Source organism: Cydia pomonella, chromosome 26, assembly GCF_033807575.1.
Source record: "Cydia pomonella isolate Wapato2018A chromosome 26, ilCydPomo1, whole genome shotgun sequence".
NCBI lineage: Eukaryota > Metazoa > Arthropoda > Insecta > Lepidoptera > Tortricidae > Cydia > Cydia pomonella.
The window spans coordinates 1,222,308-1,239,353 of record NC_084728.1 but is presented as its reverse complement, the minus strand read 5'-3'; the positions used below and the strand labels follow the sequence as shown (position 1 = coordinate 1,239,353).

General features: G+C 38.6%; 1 protein-coding gene across 2 annotated transcripts; it reads left to right on the top strand.

The window, feature by feature from the left end:
- Positions 1–733: 733 nt before the first annotated feature.
- Positions 734–14,920, top strand: LOC133532192 (alpha-1,3-mannosyl-glycoprotein 2-beta-N-acetylglucosaminyltransferase-like). Of its 2 annotated transcripts, XM_061870741.1 has the most exons (9): positions 734–2,807; positions 3,822–3,937; positions 4,352–4,565; positions 6,134–6,212; positions 7,030–7,179; positions 9,107–9,197; positions 10,650–10,754; positions 11,406–11,935; positions 14,784–14,920. In XM_061870741.1, the coding sequence occupies exons 1-8, from the start codon at positions 2,513–2,515 to the stop codon at positions 11,697–11,699; spliced, it is 1,344 nt and encodes a 447-aa protein (XP_061726725.1). In that variant the 5' UTR covers positions 734–2,512; the 3' UTR covers positions 11,700–11,935; positions 14,784–14,920. The 2 variants fall into 2 exon arrangements, with proteins under 2 accessions (XP_061726725.1, XP_061726726.1); XM_061870742.1 differs by lacking the exon at positions 14,784–14,920 and having other exon boundaries at positions 738–2,807; positions 11,410–11,604.
- The last annotated feature ends 2,126 nt before the right edge of the window (positions 14,921–17,046 follow it).

Here is a 17,046-nt window from a genome sequence, read left to right as displayed (position 1 = left end):
TATTGATAAGTTGGCTATCTAACAGCGCGATAATAGAAATTCACGTGGGCCCAAATTTCTTACTGTTGGATATGTATCAGCTATCAAATAATTAGTGTGCTGCATTAGCCACCAGAAGGGCGCAACTGTTAAGGGCTTATTACATCCATCGTATCGCCGGACGGCTTGCGATGGGATGGGAAATTGGGAAGCGACGTCAGGCCCGATGACACTTGCAAGGATCGTTTTTCGTTTCACGGAACTCGTCAGGTGACTCTTTTCTAATCGGCAGGTTAGAGCAAATACTATTTTAGCTTTGTCTTGAAACTATGAATACTTTGCAAGTTTCTCACGCTGGGCGGAACCAAATCAAATTCTCTGGAATAATTATTCGGGTGCAATAAATCAGCAGTGTTCTCCGGCTTTGGCTTCCCGCGACATTTTCGGGAAGAGCACTTTAATTCTTAATTATGGCCTTGCTCACTGTGTCGTATTTATTTTACTTTGTGAAATTATCGTTCGCGTTTCCTTGCAATAAATTTGATCACGCGATCAATAAAAAAGATGGTCATTTGTATGAACGATTGATCGCAAGTTTTAGGTTGTCGATGTCTTTTCTTTATTTTTGCGTAATTTTATGTTTCCATCACCATAATCACTACTAAAAAATACCTTAAACCCTTATGCTTAATAAAGTATGAGTTTAAAAAAATATCTCAATTTTCAATAAATGATTGTATATTAAAATTTTGCTTCGGTGCTTCGGTTAATACAAGGTAAAGGTGGCATACCATTAGTGGAATTTTGGTTCGCGGTACGCCCTCAGAGACATGTCAAACGCTTCGCTTGACAGACATATGAAGTGTGCGAAAGGGAAGCCATCACGTATATGAACGTGCCATGAGTGCGAAAGAGGCAGACTACATATGGGAAAACCTAACCATTTTTGAGTTCGAAGTCGTCCGAGTCGGCCAAGATCATATTGCCGTTGCCCAAAAACCCAGGAAAATACTCATTTCACAGGTAATTATGATATTCCTAGCGAAATTTTCGTAACGATATTTTATAAAATTAACGGCATAAAAAGTGTAAATCGCCAAATTATACAGTTCATTATAAGTTTTTCTTCAATTGTGTGTTAATATTTCATCATATTAGTCAATAATTTAGAATATTTTGTGTAAAAACCTAAACTATTACTTTACGCTAGGGCTTGACAAAATGTTCATATGACTGTATCGATAACTTGTCCGTATATTAGTAGGTATGGAATTAGTTGTTCACAAGACATCATTAAGATATTAACCTTTATAACCGACTTAAAATAATAACGATTGTTATAAGACCCTTTTTTTTTTTTTTTTTAATAAATAAATATTATAGGACATTATTACACAAATTGACTAAGTCCCACAGTAAGCTCAATAAGGCTTGTGTTGAGGGTACTTAGACAACGATATATATAATATATAAATATTTATAAATACTTAAATACATAGAAAACATCCATGACTCAGGAACAAATATCCATTGCTCATCACACGAATAAATGCCCTTACCAGGATTTGAACCCGGGACCATCGGCTTCATAGGCAGGGTCACTACCCACTAGGCCAATTTTGAAGGTGCACGGTGCAAGTTTAGCGATAAATTTAATCTTCACTTTCCAACACAGTACTTACATTTTAACTACTTTTCCACGGTTTTGCCGCCAACACAAGGAAACACAAGACAACGTATACTTGTACACAGCCTATACACACCCAACCCAACTTGTCAGTAGGACTACGACAGAAGGCGCGAAATTCAAAAATCTTATATATATGCGCCATACTCATCAACAAACGCAAAAATAGTTAAATCATTATTACATGCTGAGATGAGGCCATTTCGTGGCACTTTATACTTCCTTTGTTTTTGTTATATCATGTAATTTAATGTGTCTTGTTTGTGTGTCTACGAATAAAAAATATGCTATTCTATTCTATTCTATTCTATAAGTATGACTCGACTCGGTTCGTTTTCCTCCAATAGAGGGGATTTATTTATACTATACTGGCAATACCGCAATCGAACTGTCACTTCGAATTGTGACGTTTTAAGAAAAGTACCATGATTTCGGTTATTATGATGAATGAAATTTGCTTGTATCTTTATACGAATAACCTGTCAGAGCGTCCTTATGGCAAGTGACAATGTGGTACCTTTTGGTACGACACAATTGTTTCTTTGACATGTCCTACGGGCATTGTTGTTGTGATATATTTATCTGAATTTTTAACATTTATTCTATATTATATTTACTCAGTTGTTCCTGTCACGCAACTCGTGTTGACCAAAATGCAATACATACATAACTTCTGTGAAATTTCCACAGAAATGTGTGTAAACAGTGTATTATTGTGTTAATGTTTTTCCTTGGACCCGGCGTAATTTTTTTAATTAAATGAAATCCCGGTAAAAACTATGATTATTGCTATCGCCGTCTAAATACATGTGAAGACGATTGGTATTTTAAGTAATTTTCTACAAAATGAATTTTTATTCAAATAAATTCCTTGTAGTAGGTTTAGTTTTCTTATTTATTGTATCAGTTATGTTGTTTTACAATGGGAACGAGCGACCTACAGTGAAAGAAAGTGTCAAAGTAGAGGACATAGAAACTAGGATCAACAAATTGGAGGAAATGATGGACAATCAACTGACCGAGAGTGGTAAATTGTTGCAAATGGTCGTGGAGCAGATTAGGGAGAAAAAAGAGGTACCCAAGGTGGTGGTTGAAGTGAATTATACGCAGGCTCCTGACGTTGGGAAAGCTGAGTCTAAAAGTAATTTCACATTTATATTACAAAATTATAAACATCTTTATTATCTCATATACATACATACATACATATAATCACGCCTATTTCCCGGAGGGGTAGGCAGAGACCACGGATTTCCACTTGCTACGATCCTGACATACCTTTTTCGCTTCCTTCACTTTCATGACATTCCTCATACACCCTTGTCGGTTCAGGGTGCTCTTGGCCTGGCCTTTTCTTCAGGATTTCCCCGATTTGATCAGAGAAAGTCCGCCGAAGTCTGCCCCTTCCTGCTCCCTCTTCTACTTCTCCCTTTATACACTCTCTTTGTTAACCTTCTTTCACTCATTCTTTCCACATGTCCAAACCATCTCAACATACCTTTCTCTATATATTTAGAAAAATATGTAAAGGTCACATCAAATTAATCTCATACATACATCTCTCACATCAAATTAATCTTATCTTAGAGAGGTAACACCGGGTCATGGGGTATGGACCAACCACAGGCCGATTTGTTAGTAGGGGTATTCTCTTTATAATTCTTTTTTTTTTGTACGTAAGAATATTTTTCTAGTTTTTTTTTTCTAGGCTAAATTTTAATAGTTTTCATTTTGTAATAGGTATTATTATAAAAGTAAAAGTAAAAAAAGGAAATATTAATTTTTAAAAAAAGCGGCCAAGTGCGATTAGTACGGAACCCTTCATGGGCGAGTCGGACTCGCCCATGAAGGGTTCACCATTTATGACGTATTGAAAAAAAACTACTTACTAGAGCTCATTCAAACCAATTTTCGGTGGATGTTTGTATGGTAATGTACATCATATATTTTTTTTAGTTTTATCATTCTCTTATTTTAGAAGTTACAGGGGGGGCGGAAGGTGGCGTCACACACACACACACTTTCTAAACCTTTTCTTGAATGGCTATGATTAAATCCTACTCTTATGTGTCTATACAATTTATAAAACAGACAAATTGTCTAAAAAAAAAATCTTATACATACTTAAGCTTTATTAAATAAATTGTGATTCCAGATACAATACTACCGGTACTCGTGATAGCGTGTGACCGCGTCACCGTGAAGAGGTGCCTGGACAACCTTATCAAGTTCAGACCGAGTAAAGAGAAGTTCCCGATAATAGTCAGTCAGGTATATCACTCTTGTAAAAATACTTGCGTAGATTATCTTCTACCTAGTGTTATCCTGGCCTTTGCCAGGGTCCGTTTTTCTGCTTGCTTTCCTCCACTTTGCGCAATCCTGGGCGTCCTCTCGTGTGAGCCCGTTTATCCGTTCTTATCCAGAATCAAAAGTTTCTTCGAGATCAGGGCACTAGAAATAGAGTTTTTCATACAATTTGTATGAAAAAAAAATGTTTGCTCGTTCTTTTTTAATGCCAATCAGTCCTATTCCGCTTAGGTAGGCTAGGTCTCCTATCACCATTTTGCCGTTGCAGCACGGGATCTGCTACCATATCCTCTGACCACATCGTTAACTGTCAATTCTTTCTTATATTAAACCTTCTTGCAAAACGTATCTTATCTGTAATATTTCATGTAACTCCAGGACTGCGGCCACAACGCCACATACCAGGTCATCAAATCGTTCGCCGACGCCGACCCTTCTATCACCGTGGTACGCCAGCCCGACCTGTCGGAGATACCCCTCGAGCGTACCTACATCCAGTATAACGGCTACTATAGGATAGCGCGGCATTTCAAGTTCGCGCTGAACCATGTGTTCAAAACTTTGGGACATGAGGCTGTCATTATAGTTGAAGGTCAGTAAGGTCAAGGTCGCTAGAAGTCAAGGTCATATAGCAATATCTTTACTTTAATATTATAAAAACCCGATGTTATTATCGTTGAAGGTCAGTAAGGTCAAAATAGCTAGAGGTCAAGGTCATATAGCAATATCTTTACTTTAATATTATAAAATTTCATGAAGTTATTATCGGCAAAGGTCAGTAAAATCAAGGTTTCTATAGTACTTTATATAAATTCCACCCTTCCATCACGGTAGTCTAATCCGACCTTTCGGAGATACCCCTAAAACGTAAGTACTAAAAATACTAATAGTAGGTAATGTAAGTACGTTAAACACGAAGAATTTCTTACATTGAATCGCCATTTCGTATCTCTGTGGCGCGTGTATCTAATTATATTGCTATCGCGCCCGTGATGCCAGCAGTCAATGCCACTGTGCGAACGGGACAGCAATATAATTATGCGCGTGCGATAGAGATGGAAATGGGAAATTCTTCGTGCTTATGCTTACATTACATAATATGAGTACCTACTTTTAGTATGTTCTAGGTTCTAGAATCTAGTTACCTTACAAGAGCTATTATAAGATAGCACGGCACTCCAAGTTCGCGGTTAATAACCATGGTTCAAGACTTTAGGACTGTGAAGGTCAGTAAAGGTCATAAACGTCACAGCTGTCACTATAATCAAGGACCTTATGTTTAACTTTTATTCATCAAAAAGGGTTCCAAATTAATTACATGTAAAATATACAAGTAAGTATAACGGGTCAGCACTGATTGACTAGCACGTTATTTTTTCGTGGATTAGCGAAGTAATATTTTTTATTTTTATTTTAATTTTCAAATTCAAACAAAACAAGTGTTCAGATCCATGAGGGCATAAGGTCAGTACGATCAAAGTTGGAGGTCACACAGCAGTTTTAAGGCCTAAGATAAGCTAGCAAGACACGTATTGTCAAATTTCATGTAAATTGGATCAACGAATAAAGGTTCGCCCTGTCACAGGATTACCTACGAAACGGTCTACCGTGTTTTCCGTACAAACGTGAATTTTCTACAGATCGAATCGAAGGCATAGACGCACACCACTGTCACAGAATAAGTAAGTAATAGCATTTCATACAGAATAGGGACGCTCCACTCCGCCCCGAATCGAATAACCTCACTCCGCGGCAGTAGTGTCTCTGAAAACCAAGGCTTGGAACCGGTTTTTAAAATACCGGTTTATTTCAATTTTCCTCCGAACTTTTATAAGAACGTGAACGTTTATTGTAACCTAAAAAAACCGGTTTATTCGACGAGCGACGCAACGGCCGGTCGGCCTGGTGGTGTGCCACGTAAAGATAGACACAAACATAGAAAAAACCGGTTTTTATTGTTCTAAACTGGTTAATTTGACAAGAATGTTCTCATAAAAACCGGTTTAAAAATAACGGTTTTTCAAGCGAAACCGAAATTAAAAGCTTTGCGCCAAGTACATGATAACGGTTTGGAAATTTAACCGGTTTCCGAGCCTTGCTGAAAACTAACTGAATCACAGTTCGATTGGCAAAGCAATGACAGAAAATCTTTCTTTGCAGATGATCTGGATATTTCGCTAGATTTCTACGAGTACTTCCAAGGCACATATCCTCTCTTACTCAAGGATTCTAGTATATGGTACAAGTCTAACAGCAGTTATTAAATGCTAGAAAACCGTCGGACGTTTCAGTGGTTTTAGAAATTTATGGACATACAAAAATGTGTTAGTTGCGGAGATTCTATGATACTTCTATAAAGGCCTCAGAATTTATTGGAAAATAGACAAAGAATAAAGGAAATATTAATTTTGAAATGTTAAACAGTCTCTCCTTACAAAATGTGAGATTTTTCCGAAAAATTTCCACGCGGCTAATTTGTCGATTTTGTAAACTTTACGCTGACACAACCATATAAAAATTACCTCACTATCTCAGTGGTTATGAGCAGAATATCGGAATCTATACTTTTCCCATGTACTAGTGATCGCTCCAAGTTTTGTTCGTAAAAATGTAATAGGCTATTCTTAATTTTTTAATAGCCATCCCTGATAGGGATGCGCCGGCAACCGCGTTTCTCGCCGAGATTTTTATAGTGCTTTTCTCAAACTTGCAATAAAGAAAATGCAATTAATTTGTTAAACTCGTAGGTTTACACATCATATTACGAATTTGATGGTTGAATGCCAAGTTATTGTGTTAAAATTGGCGCCTTAGGACAAAAGAAGGTTTCTTTACAGGCCTAGGTGTGTAAGGTTGTATGAAATTCCTTTACATAGACCCCAAAATAATACTTCAAATAAGATATAGTTACAAACGAAATTGAGGGCGATCACTAGTATTAAGGAAAAGTATCGATAATTCAATTTATCAATAGGTATATGAACTCTACCTGTCATTAAATTTTACTCCCGAATTCTCTACCGAAGTCTGCTTATGTTTAATATCATTGGTCTCAGGTGCGTATCAGCGTGGAACGACAACGGCAAGAAGCAGCTAGTGGACCTAACGCGGCCCGAGCTCCTCCACCGCACAGACGTCTTCCCTGGACTCGGCTGGATGCTGCGAGCGGACTCCTGGGCCGAGTTCGAACCTAAATGGCCTAAAGGGTGAGTTACATACTTCAAGATTGATTGGAAATCAGATTCCCTTTGAGAGAGTAGGTTGGTATCCTACCGACTGCGCCGCGTCAGGAGATATCTAAACGGCCATTACATAGCATAGACTAATAATATTCATAATCAGCGTAGCCTACCCAGATTATCATGATTATCAAGATAATATACTCCCGGTCCAACATGGAACAACGGTAAGCAGCTGGTGGACCTATCGCGGCCCGAGATCCTTCATCGTACCGGACCGACTTCTTCCCCGGCCTCGAGTGGATGCTGCGGGCGGACTCCTGGGTCGAGCTCTAACCTAAATGGCTTATTATTATTATTCTGGTGATGTGGGTCTTTTGAGTGCCACGCCGACCAAGCAGTGATTTATTGTGACGGCGCTTTAACGTTTATTGCTAATGCCCGTTGAATCCAGTAAATTCCAGATTCTTTGGGCCGTAATGCTCTTAGAGCCCTAAAAATCGAAATATAGCAAAGGAAATAAAGGACAGTATTATTGACAATTTTTTTTATTAATATTTATTTACAATAACAATATACATAATGGATATATACAGATGATTACTATAACTAGCTTATATCTAAAATAGGCCCTCGAGGCATTGTACCAAGGATGCTGGCGGCATTTCCTCGTTGTATCGCAATACTGATACGTTGTGCGAGGAAGCCGCCAGCTCTTCGGTCACCAGTTACGTCAACCAGACGCTTCGCGATTTCTCCAAAAAACTTGTGCGCGCTGGGACCCCATGGACCTAGAGTTTCAACGCCAAATGGTACAAAATGGTACTCTCTAGTCTCTCTACCGAGGCTCTTATATTTGTTACGTTTCAAAATTTCGGCGATTTCCGCCGCTGCGCCCGCTTTCGATCGCAGATCGCAGATTCGTCGAGATCGACGGATTATATTAAGCGACGCATGTCTTGAAAAACGACCTGCACTTTTTTGACAAGATAATTTAATCCATGGTATCCCAGTCGGTCCACGTCCGTGCCACAAGAGCATATATGTGGCGTTAAATAAAAAAAAAAAAATGATTTATTCAGTATCTTAATTAATTACATAGTCTGAACTGGTGCCTCTATTTAAGTATTATAAATACTTGTGTTAAGAGAACACCGCTCTTCCACTTGTTGTAACTTAAAGGAAACGTTATATAATAAAAGGTTGGTCTAAGTATATAAAATTTAGATGCATATACATACATTATTATTATATGTATACATTGTACGTAATATTTTATTTCCAAGAGTGAGCTGACAGATTTTAGGGGAAAAAGGCCTGTGTTGTGTCGTGGTTACTAAACATTCATACCGACGGCCGACCTGGCCTAGAAGAAGATAGTGACCCTGCATATGAAGTTATATGAGGCCGATGGTCGCGAGTTCAAATCCTCGTAACGGCATTTATTCGTGTGATGAACACGGATATTTGTTTTATAGTCATCGGTGTTTTCTATGTATTTAAGTCTTCTTCTTTAACCTAGCGTTTTCCCCGCCTAGCGTTAGGGTCCGCTTTCCTATTTAGTCTTCTCCACTTTGCCCTGTCTTCGGCATCCTCAGGTGTGAGATTGTTCTCTACCATGTCCGCTGTCACGACGTCCAACCAGCGCTTCTAAGGCCTGCCGCGGCCGCGTGATCTAGATTTCTATGTATTTAAGTATTTATAAATATTTAAATATTATATATATCGTTGTCTAAGTACCACAACACAAGCTTTATTCAGCTTACTGTGGGAATTAATCAGTTTGTGTAATAATGTCCTATAATATTTATTAATATTTATTTTTATACCTCTGGAACTCTGTGATAAACACATATAAATGCCCTTACCAGGATTCCAACTCAGGACCTCCTGCTTCGCAGGCAGGGCCACTACAGACTTGAATATGTCCCTTTGACGATGATGTGTTATCCAGGTTCTTCGACGCTTGGCTCCGAGACCCTGAGAACACGGGGGGCCGCGCCTGCATCCGGCCGGAAATATCCAGGACTTATACATTTGGCAAGGTACCTTCTCAAACCTTACCAACCTTCATTTAACTATTTTCTACATCCCTATACTACACCTTATAAAACAAAATCTCCCGCCGCGTCTGCCTGTATGTTGGCGATAAACTTAAAAACTATTAAACGTATTTTCATGCGGATTTCGCCTATGAATAAAGTGATTCTTAATCAAATCATTTATTTCAAACAAAGTCCATAACGTCTTAGTAAATAACATACTAATAGTTAAATCTAGGGTTAGTATAACGTAACATTAATAACAATTCTTACAAAATGGGGCATGTAGCTGCACCCAGTGCTCCAGCCATGGTAAGTCCCACCGGTCGGTCAGCGGGCACAGGATCGAGCGGGCGCGCCACCGTCAAACAGCGAGCTACACTGCTCCCGATGATCGCGTAGAAATCGGCGATTCGTCCGTTCGCGAAAATACCCGAGGCGCTACAGTGCCGCAGCAGCCCAAACACCACTCTGTTAAGGTTTCGTGTAACTTCAAAAAAATATGACATATAATGTGATATCTGCAAAGCTTATACGGTTACAGAGAGCATTTTATACAGATTATTACTGGTCTTTACGCCATCAAATTTAAGTAAATATCTTAGGAGTTAACGTAACTTAATAATATCGCGTGAAAAATTCAAACGGGACTAAAGTCACAAAATAGCGGTAAATAACGGTTTATTTTGGTTTTACTCCGAACTTTCATAAGAACGCGAACGTTTTAAAAACTTTATTGTAACCTAAATAAATCGGTTTATTCGACAAGCCACGGTGCCACTTAAACAAAGACACCGCTTTAGGAAGAAACCGGTTTTTATCGTTCTAAACCGGTTAATCTGACAAGTACTTTATGGAACTGTTCTCCTTAAAACCTTTTAAAAAGAACGGTTTAGACATAGACATCGAAAAAACCGAAATTAAAAGGTTTTGTACCAAGTATATGATAACGGTTTGGAAATTTAACCGGTTTCCTAGCCTTGATGCCCTCTGCCATTGCTCCGGTGACAAGTGACGTGATATGTTTCTAGGCGGGCGTTAGTGTAGTTCCCGAAGCCCTTTTAAAGGGACATATTCAAATCGACATCCATATTGAAAAATAAATGCTTCTGTCTATATGATGTATGGCGCTCTCTTCCTATCCTGCAGTGACAAGTGGCTCTTGCCAGACAATAACAGCGATATGTTTCATTCAACTTGGGTTCGAAAACAGGTTCTTAATAAATAAATAATATTTAAACTCTAATGTATGTACAATATATGTATCAATAATCAAATTTAATGCCTTTTGGCAAATTATTAAAGTTTAAATAAATAAATAAATAATGTTATAATAATTAACCTTATTTAATGAAATGTAATTATTATAGTAACTTAAAATTAAATATATGAATGAAATAAAATTTATTTATGTCTTTATTAAGGAATAAATGCCTATAATAACAATGTTTCCAGGCGGGCGTCAGTGGAGGCCTGTTTTTCGACAAGCATCTGCGCCACATCGTCCTCAACTCGGAATTTGTTGAATTCACCAAAAGGGATCTCAGTTATTTATTAAATGTAATTTCATATTTTTCGATCCGATATCGGATGTCGGATGACCCGTGAAAAAAAATAGCCGCTAGAGAGTGCTTAAAGTAATTTTATTTTAAAGTATTGCTGCTTTATCAATGAAATGGATAAATAAATCTAAAAAGGCAAATTTTAAATCACCCCCGCCCTTCGAAGAGGAGCTGCGAACAGCGCCAATATCGCTATAAATAATACACATTCTGAGGCGGAGTGCAGAGAACGAGCTGCGAGCAGAAAGACTGAGCTGGGACGAGGCCAAGACGGTTGTTCAAGATAGAAAGGAGTGATAAGATCTTGTGGAGGCCCTATGCACCTCCGGGTTGCCTTAAGACCAACAACAACACATTTTAAATATTGCCTCTTTATGGTTGTATCAGACATCCGATGTCGGATCGGGCAGTGTGAAACGCTCTTATTCGTAGTAAAATTTATTGTGAAACGAACAGTTACCTCCAAAGAAAAAAAATCCTTTTTTCGTTATTAATAACTTATGAAAAATCAATACTTTTTTATGATTTCTTGTTTTACAATCAACTATGGACTAGCGAATTTAGTTCTTTCATTAGTAAGCCCGTTCTAAGTAGACAAATCATTTGTACTCAAAATCCCATTCATAAGCAAAACTTTTATTTGTAACAGCCAGATTACGACCACAACTTTACAAAATACGTGTACTCCCTCCCTGAGAGCACGGCGGAGGAGGTGATGGCGGGCGAAGCGCCTGCCCCCTCCGTCCGCGTCACCTACTCCAACCTTGATAAGTTTCGCAAGGCGGCGCAGCTGCTCGGCCTCATGGACGACTTCTGGGTGAGTTGTACTGAGAGACAGAGAGAGGCAGAGTGTGTGAGACTGACATTACTCTACTGGAACCACGGCGGAGGAAGTGATGGCGGGCGCGACGCCTGCCCCCTCCGTCCGCGTCACCTACTCTAACCTTGATAAGTTTCGCAAGGCGGCGCAGCTGCTCGGCCTCATGGACGACTTCTGGGTGAGTTGTACTGAGAGACAGAGAGAGGCAGAGTGTGTGAGACTGGCATTATTCTACTGGAACCACGGCGGAGGAAGTGATGGCGGGCGCGACGCCTGCCCCCTCCGTCCGCGTCACCTACTCCAACCTTGATAAGTTTCGCAAGGCGGCGCAGCTGCTCGGCCTCATGGACGACTTCTGGGTGAGTTGTACTGAGAGACAGAGAGAGGCAGAGTGTGTGAGACTGACATTACTCTACTGGAACCACGGCGGAGGAAGTGATGGCGGGCGCGACGCCTGCCCCCTCCGTCCGCGTCACCTACTCTAACCTTGATAAGTTTCGCAAGGCGGCGCAGCTGCTCGGCCTCATGGACGACTTCTGGGTGAGTTGTGCTGAGAGACAGAGTGAGACAGAGTGTGTGAGACTGACATTAGTCTACTGGATTCACGGCGGAGGAAGTGATGCGGGCGCGGCGTAATCTATCCGTCCGCGTAACCTACTCCAACTTTGATAAGTTTCGCAAGGCGGCGCAGCTGCTCGGCCTCATGGACGACTTCTGGGTGAGTTGTACAGATAGGCAGAGTATATAGAGAGACATTACTCTACTGGAACCGCGGCGGAGGAAGTAATGGCGGGCGCGGCGCCTGATCCTTCCGTGAGAGTGTCCTACTCTAATCCCAAGACGTTCCACAAGGTGGCCAAGTGGCTCGGTCTCATGAGCGAAAGGGCTTTGGCGACAGAACACTGGGTTGAAACGTCCAAAATAAAGAATCTATTAAAAAAAATACTTCTCGATGAAAAAACAGATCAGGAACAATAAATATGGTATAGATTTTCTTGAAATAAGGCAAACTTAAACTAACAAAAAAACCGGACAAGTGCGAGCCGGACTCGTCCGCCGAGGGTTCCTTATAAATTTAACATATTTTTATTACAAATTTTTGTAAGATATTAAGGAGTGGTTCAGAAAAAAAGTAGCAGCACATTATGTGGATTTTTCATTTTATTTAGTGATCATTGTTAAATAGCGCATTATTGTAGTAATCCGTACATACTATTCTATACAATTAAATACAATCGTATTTAAAATAAAAGGGAAAATTTAAGTGTTAACCTTTTATATTACATGTCTCCTAAGACTTTTAGAACAGCGTCTTCTGAGAAAATTTATGAGGTGTTTCTCATAAACATAATTTTATCTTTAAGAAGCTACTTAATACATTATTAAATTGTCTTACGTTCGATATTGCACTTTTTTGAGTAGAGGTCACTTTGAGGTAGTTACATGGAGTTTCCATTTTTATGTAATTGCGATTTTTACAGAAATTTGACTCCCATAGAAAAGCCTCTGTCAGGGGGATTGGAGAGACTTCCTGACTACCGAAGATGAACTCCAGTTTATTGGTATAATTTACTCGTAAGATGATATTCCTAAAAGCATACAACTAGTTGTGAAAATTTAAATTCAAGTGTGGCATTGTGGAAAAGGACAGGTAAAGATTGACAAATAAAAATGAGAAAACTCAAACAATTTGATATTTCTCAATATGATTTTATTGTTATAATATAGTATTTAATCTTCAGATTACTGAAAAAAATAAACTAAGTACTTCATAATTAGTAAAAAATTAAAAAATATACTAGATAATTTACTGCCACTTTTTTACTGAACCACTCCTTACTTGCAAAGTTTCACAGTTTGAGGTCAACGGGAAGTGCCCTTTAAATTTTTATTCCCTTGAGTGTGTCGAAATAAACTCGCGTGCGCATTTTAAAAATAAAAATCACTACAATTTTTCCAAGCGTTTTTTGTATATTCTTAGATAATAGGTCTTTTTCAGTCGTCAAACCTGAAGCAAACAAAAATATGGTATTTTTCAATTCATTTCATACCATTTCATGAAAATTGGAAAAGTAGCCAATAGACTAAGAAGCCAAACATGTGAAGGGATTCCGTTTCTTTGCACGCGAGTGTATACGTATTTTGCGGCATAAACGGCAGCATCTTTATTTTACATTAAAATTAAAAAAAAAACCTAAAAACGGTTTATTCGACGAGCGACGAAACGGCCGGCCGGCCGGATGTGCCCCGTAAACATGGACACCAAAATAGGAAGAAACCTGTTTTTATGGCTCTGAACCGGTTACTTTGTCAACAACTGTTCCCATAAAAACCGGTTTGAAAATAACGGTTTTCCGAGCGAAACCGAAATTAAAAGGTTTGGCGCCAAATACGTGATAACGGTTTGGAAATATAACCGGTTTCCGAGCCTTGGTTTCAAGGGACTGTCGACCTGAGAGGTATGGTTTTAAGAGGCTGTCAATACCTAAAGCGCGCACACTGTCTATTTGTATCGGAGTAAATGAGATAGCACTGTCGCATGTTACTGGGCCTGGGCAAGGGAATAATAAGAAAAATATTTAAATAAAAAAAAAGTGGATTATTAGTGTAATATTTTACTCAATAGCGGTTTAGATATAAATGTTTTGAAATTGTGATTTTAATTGCAGACCCATAAGTCAAAACAATAAAGACATAAAACCGTTTAATTGTAATTTTAAGACCAATCTTTGCAATTATTTTCTATCGAGCCGATTTCGTTCAATCATGTATCGAGTACAATCACGGTCTTGGAAATATAATTAATATGAACATATATTTTTCTTACTTGACTAAAACAAAGTCTTTCTTAAAAAACTGTTTAAGTAACATCAATTTCAAGGACATTGGGTGTTGACAGCCTCTTAATTTCAGTTCGATACCTCCACGCGTTCCCAATATAAAGGGCGCTGACAGACAGACACAGACAGACGGACGGACAAGAAAGGATCCTATAATATAAGGTTTCCCTTTTTTTTTAGGTACGGAACCCTAAAAATGTGTGTTTACACTGTTTACAAAACTGCTACAATATTGACATTATTGTTTTGATGCATGTCCACTACTACTACTACTATTGTGGCGCAGTGATCCAAAGAGGGTCTTGGCCTCCAGATTGGTTTTGATGCATGTCCACTCTGTCATAATCAACTATGCTTTCCCTTTCAGAGCGGAAAACCCCGGACGGCGTACCGAGGCGTAGTCCAATGTACAGTAAAGGACCGACGCATGTACATCGCGCCAGACTTATTATGTCATTTGTTTTGTTTTTAGATAAATAAAGAGACATTTTACAAATGAGAAAACGGGATGTATGTATTACAGGCAGACTGCAACTTAGAAAGAGTGAAGAAGAAAGAAAGAAGAAGTTATATGTCTTACATAAAGATTAGCTAATAGAGATTATAAGAAATTGTCTTGCTCTAGACCAGTTCTCAACCTTTTTATTCGAAGGCCACGACAAAAAAGAACTGCCACCAGTCACTGCAAAGAGTATTTGAAATAGAGGTGGATTGTCAAAGATAATTTTGTAGCCACAGTAAATTTACTGCCATCTTTCGACACACGATTAAAACTTTTAGAACGCTATTTAACTTTGAGCCTTATTCTTTCACTGATATGTGTTAAATATCAAAAAGTGGCGCTATCTTACCGGGCATAGGCTAAAGGTTGTGGCGCCATCGCTCGAAACGATGCTGACATACCTTTGGCCATTGATCTATTAGATGGCGCCACTTGAAAGAATAAGGATCAAATTCAAATGGCGTTCTAAAAGTTTTAAACATGTGTCGAAAGATGTCCAAAGATAATTTGGGATAGATGTGGATTGTCAAAGAAAATTTTATAGCCACAGTAAATTTACTGCCATCTTTCGACACATGTTTAAAACTTTTAGAACGCCATTTGAATTTGATCCGTATTCTTTCAAGTGGCGCCATCTAATAGATAATGGCCAAAGGTATGTCAGCATCGTTTCGAGCGATGGCGCCACAACCTTTAGCCTATGCCCGGTAAGATAGCGTCACTTTTTGATATTTAACAAATTTATCACATATCAGTGAAAGAATAAGGATCAAAGTTAAATAGCGTTCTAAAAGTTTTAATCGTGTGTCGAAAGATGGCAGTAAATTTACTGTGGCTATAAAATTTTCTTTGACAATCCACATCTATCCCAAATTATCTTTGGTCACTGTGAGGTCAAAATTCTTTGACCTCACAGTGACTATGGTACTATGTCACAGTACTATGGTTGACGCTATAATCACAAAAAAAAATTGACCAAAATTGATTGGCTCAACCTCACCGATCAGTGTTAAGGTATTTTTGAAGGAAACCCTCAAAAACAAGAATCAAATAACACTAGACCCTACTCATAGTATTGTGTTCCTGACGGTGAGTAAGGCTGCCAGAGCTCAACGAGGGTGCGGAGTGTTAGGGTCGGCAATGCGCAATGTAACTCCTCTGCAGGCGTACATAGGTTAAGGAGGCTGCTTACAATCAGGCGGACCGTACGCTTGTTTGCCACCGACATAGTATAAAAAAAATGTGGACCGCCTCTCACGGCGAACAGAAAGAGATGAATAATATTTTGATGACACAATAGCGTAATGCTTGTACAGTTCGCTCACGAGTTCCGAGGAAGCGGAATGAACGCATGTTATATTGTATGTCTATGGAACGCACACACTCGACATCTTGTAAAAAAACTGCTAATTTTCATACTTACCTTTCTTTTGAATACAAGTGAGAAAAAGTTACATTTGCCTTTCTTTAGTTATTAATACATAGTTCGTGTCATCCACTCTGACGCGTAGATTTGTCAAATCTAACCTTTAATAAAATGACTTTACGTGTCAAAGCGCACGTCTTCGTGAATGACACGTTCTATACCTATAATATCAACGAGTTATTGAATTGTAAAATTACTTGTTAAATCGGAAGAAAATCACCAAATATCAGCACATCGTTTAGTTTACAATATTTGAAATGTAAAAAAATCACATGACAATGCACTGATATTTATGATACAACCTATGTTTAAAACAATGTCTGGAATAAAACCGATTTATTTAATACTAGTTACACTAAACCCGAACTGTCATTTTCAGTGATACCACGTAAGAAAAATACCGAAGAATAAAGGATTTTCTTGAACTTTTTAGTAATAAGTTAGCTGTCTAATAGCGCGATAATAGAGTTAAACCTAGTGATTTTGATAGCACAGACTATGGAAGTGTTATTTTAAACGTCTAACTTCTATAAAATTATCTTCTAAGTTTTTAAATAACACTTGCACAATCTGTGCTATTAAAATCGCTGCTAACTCTAGCGGCCCACGTGGGCCCAAATTGCTTACTGTTGGGCATCTATAAGCTGTAAAATAATCAGTGTAGTTCATAATAATTAACCAGAAGGGCGCAACTGTTACACA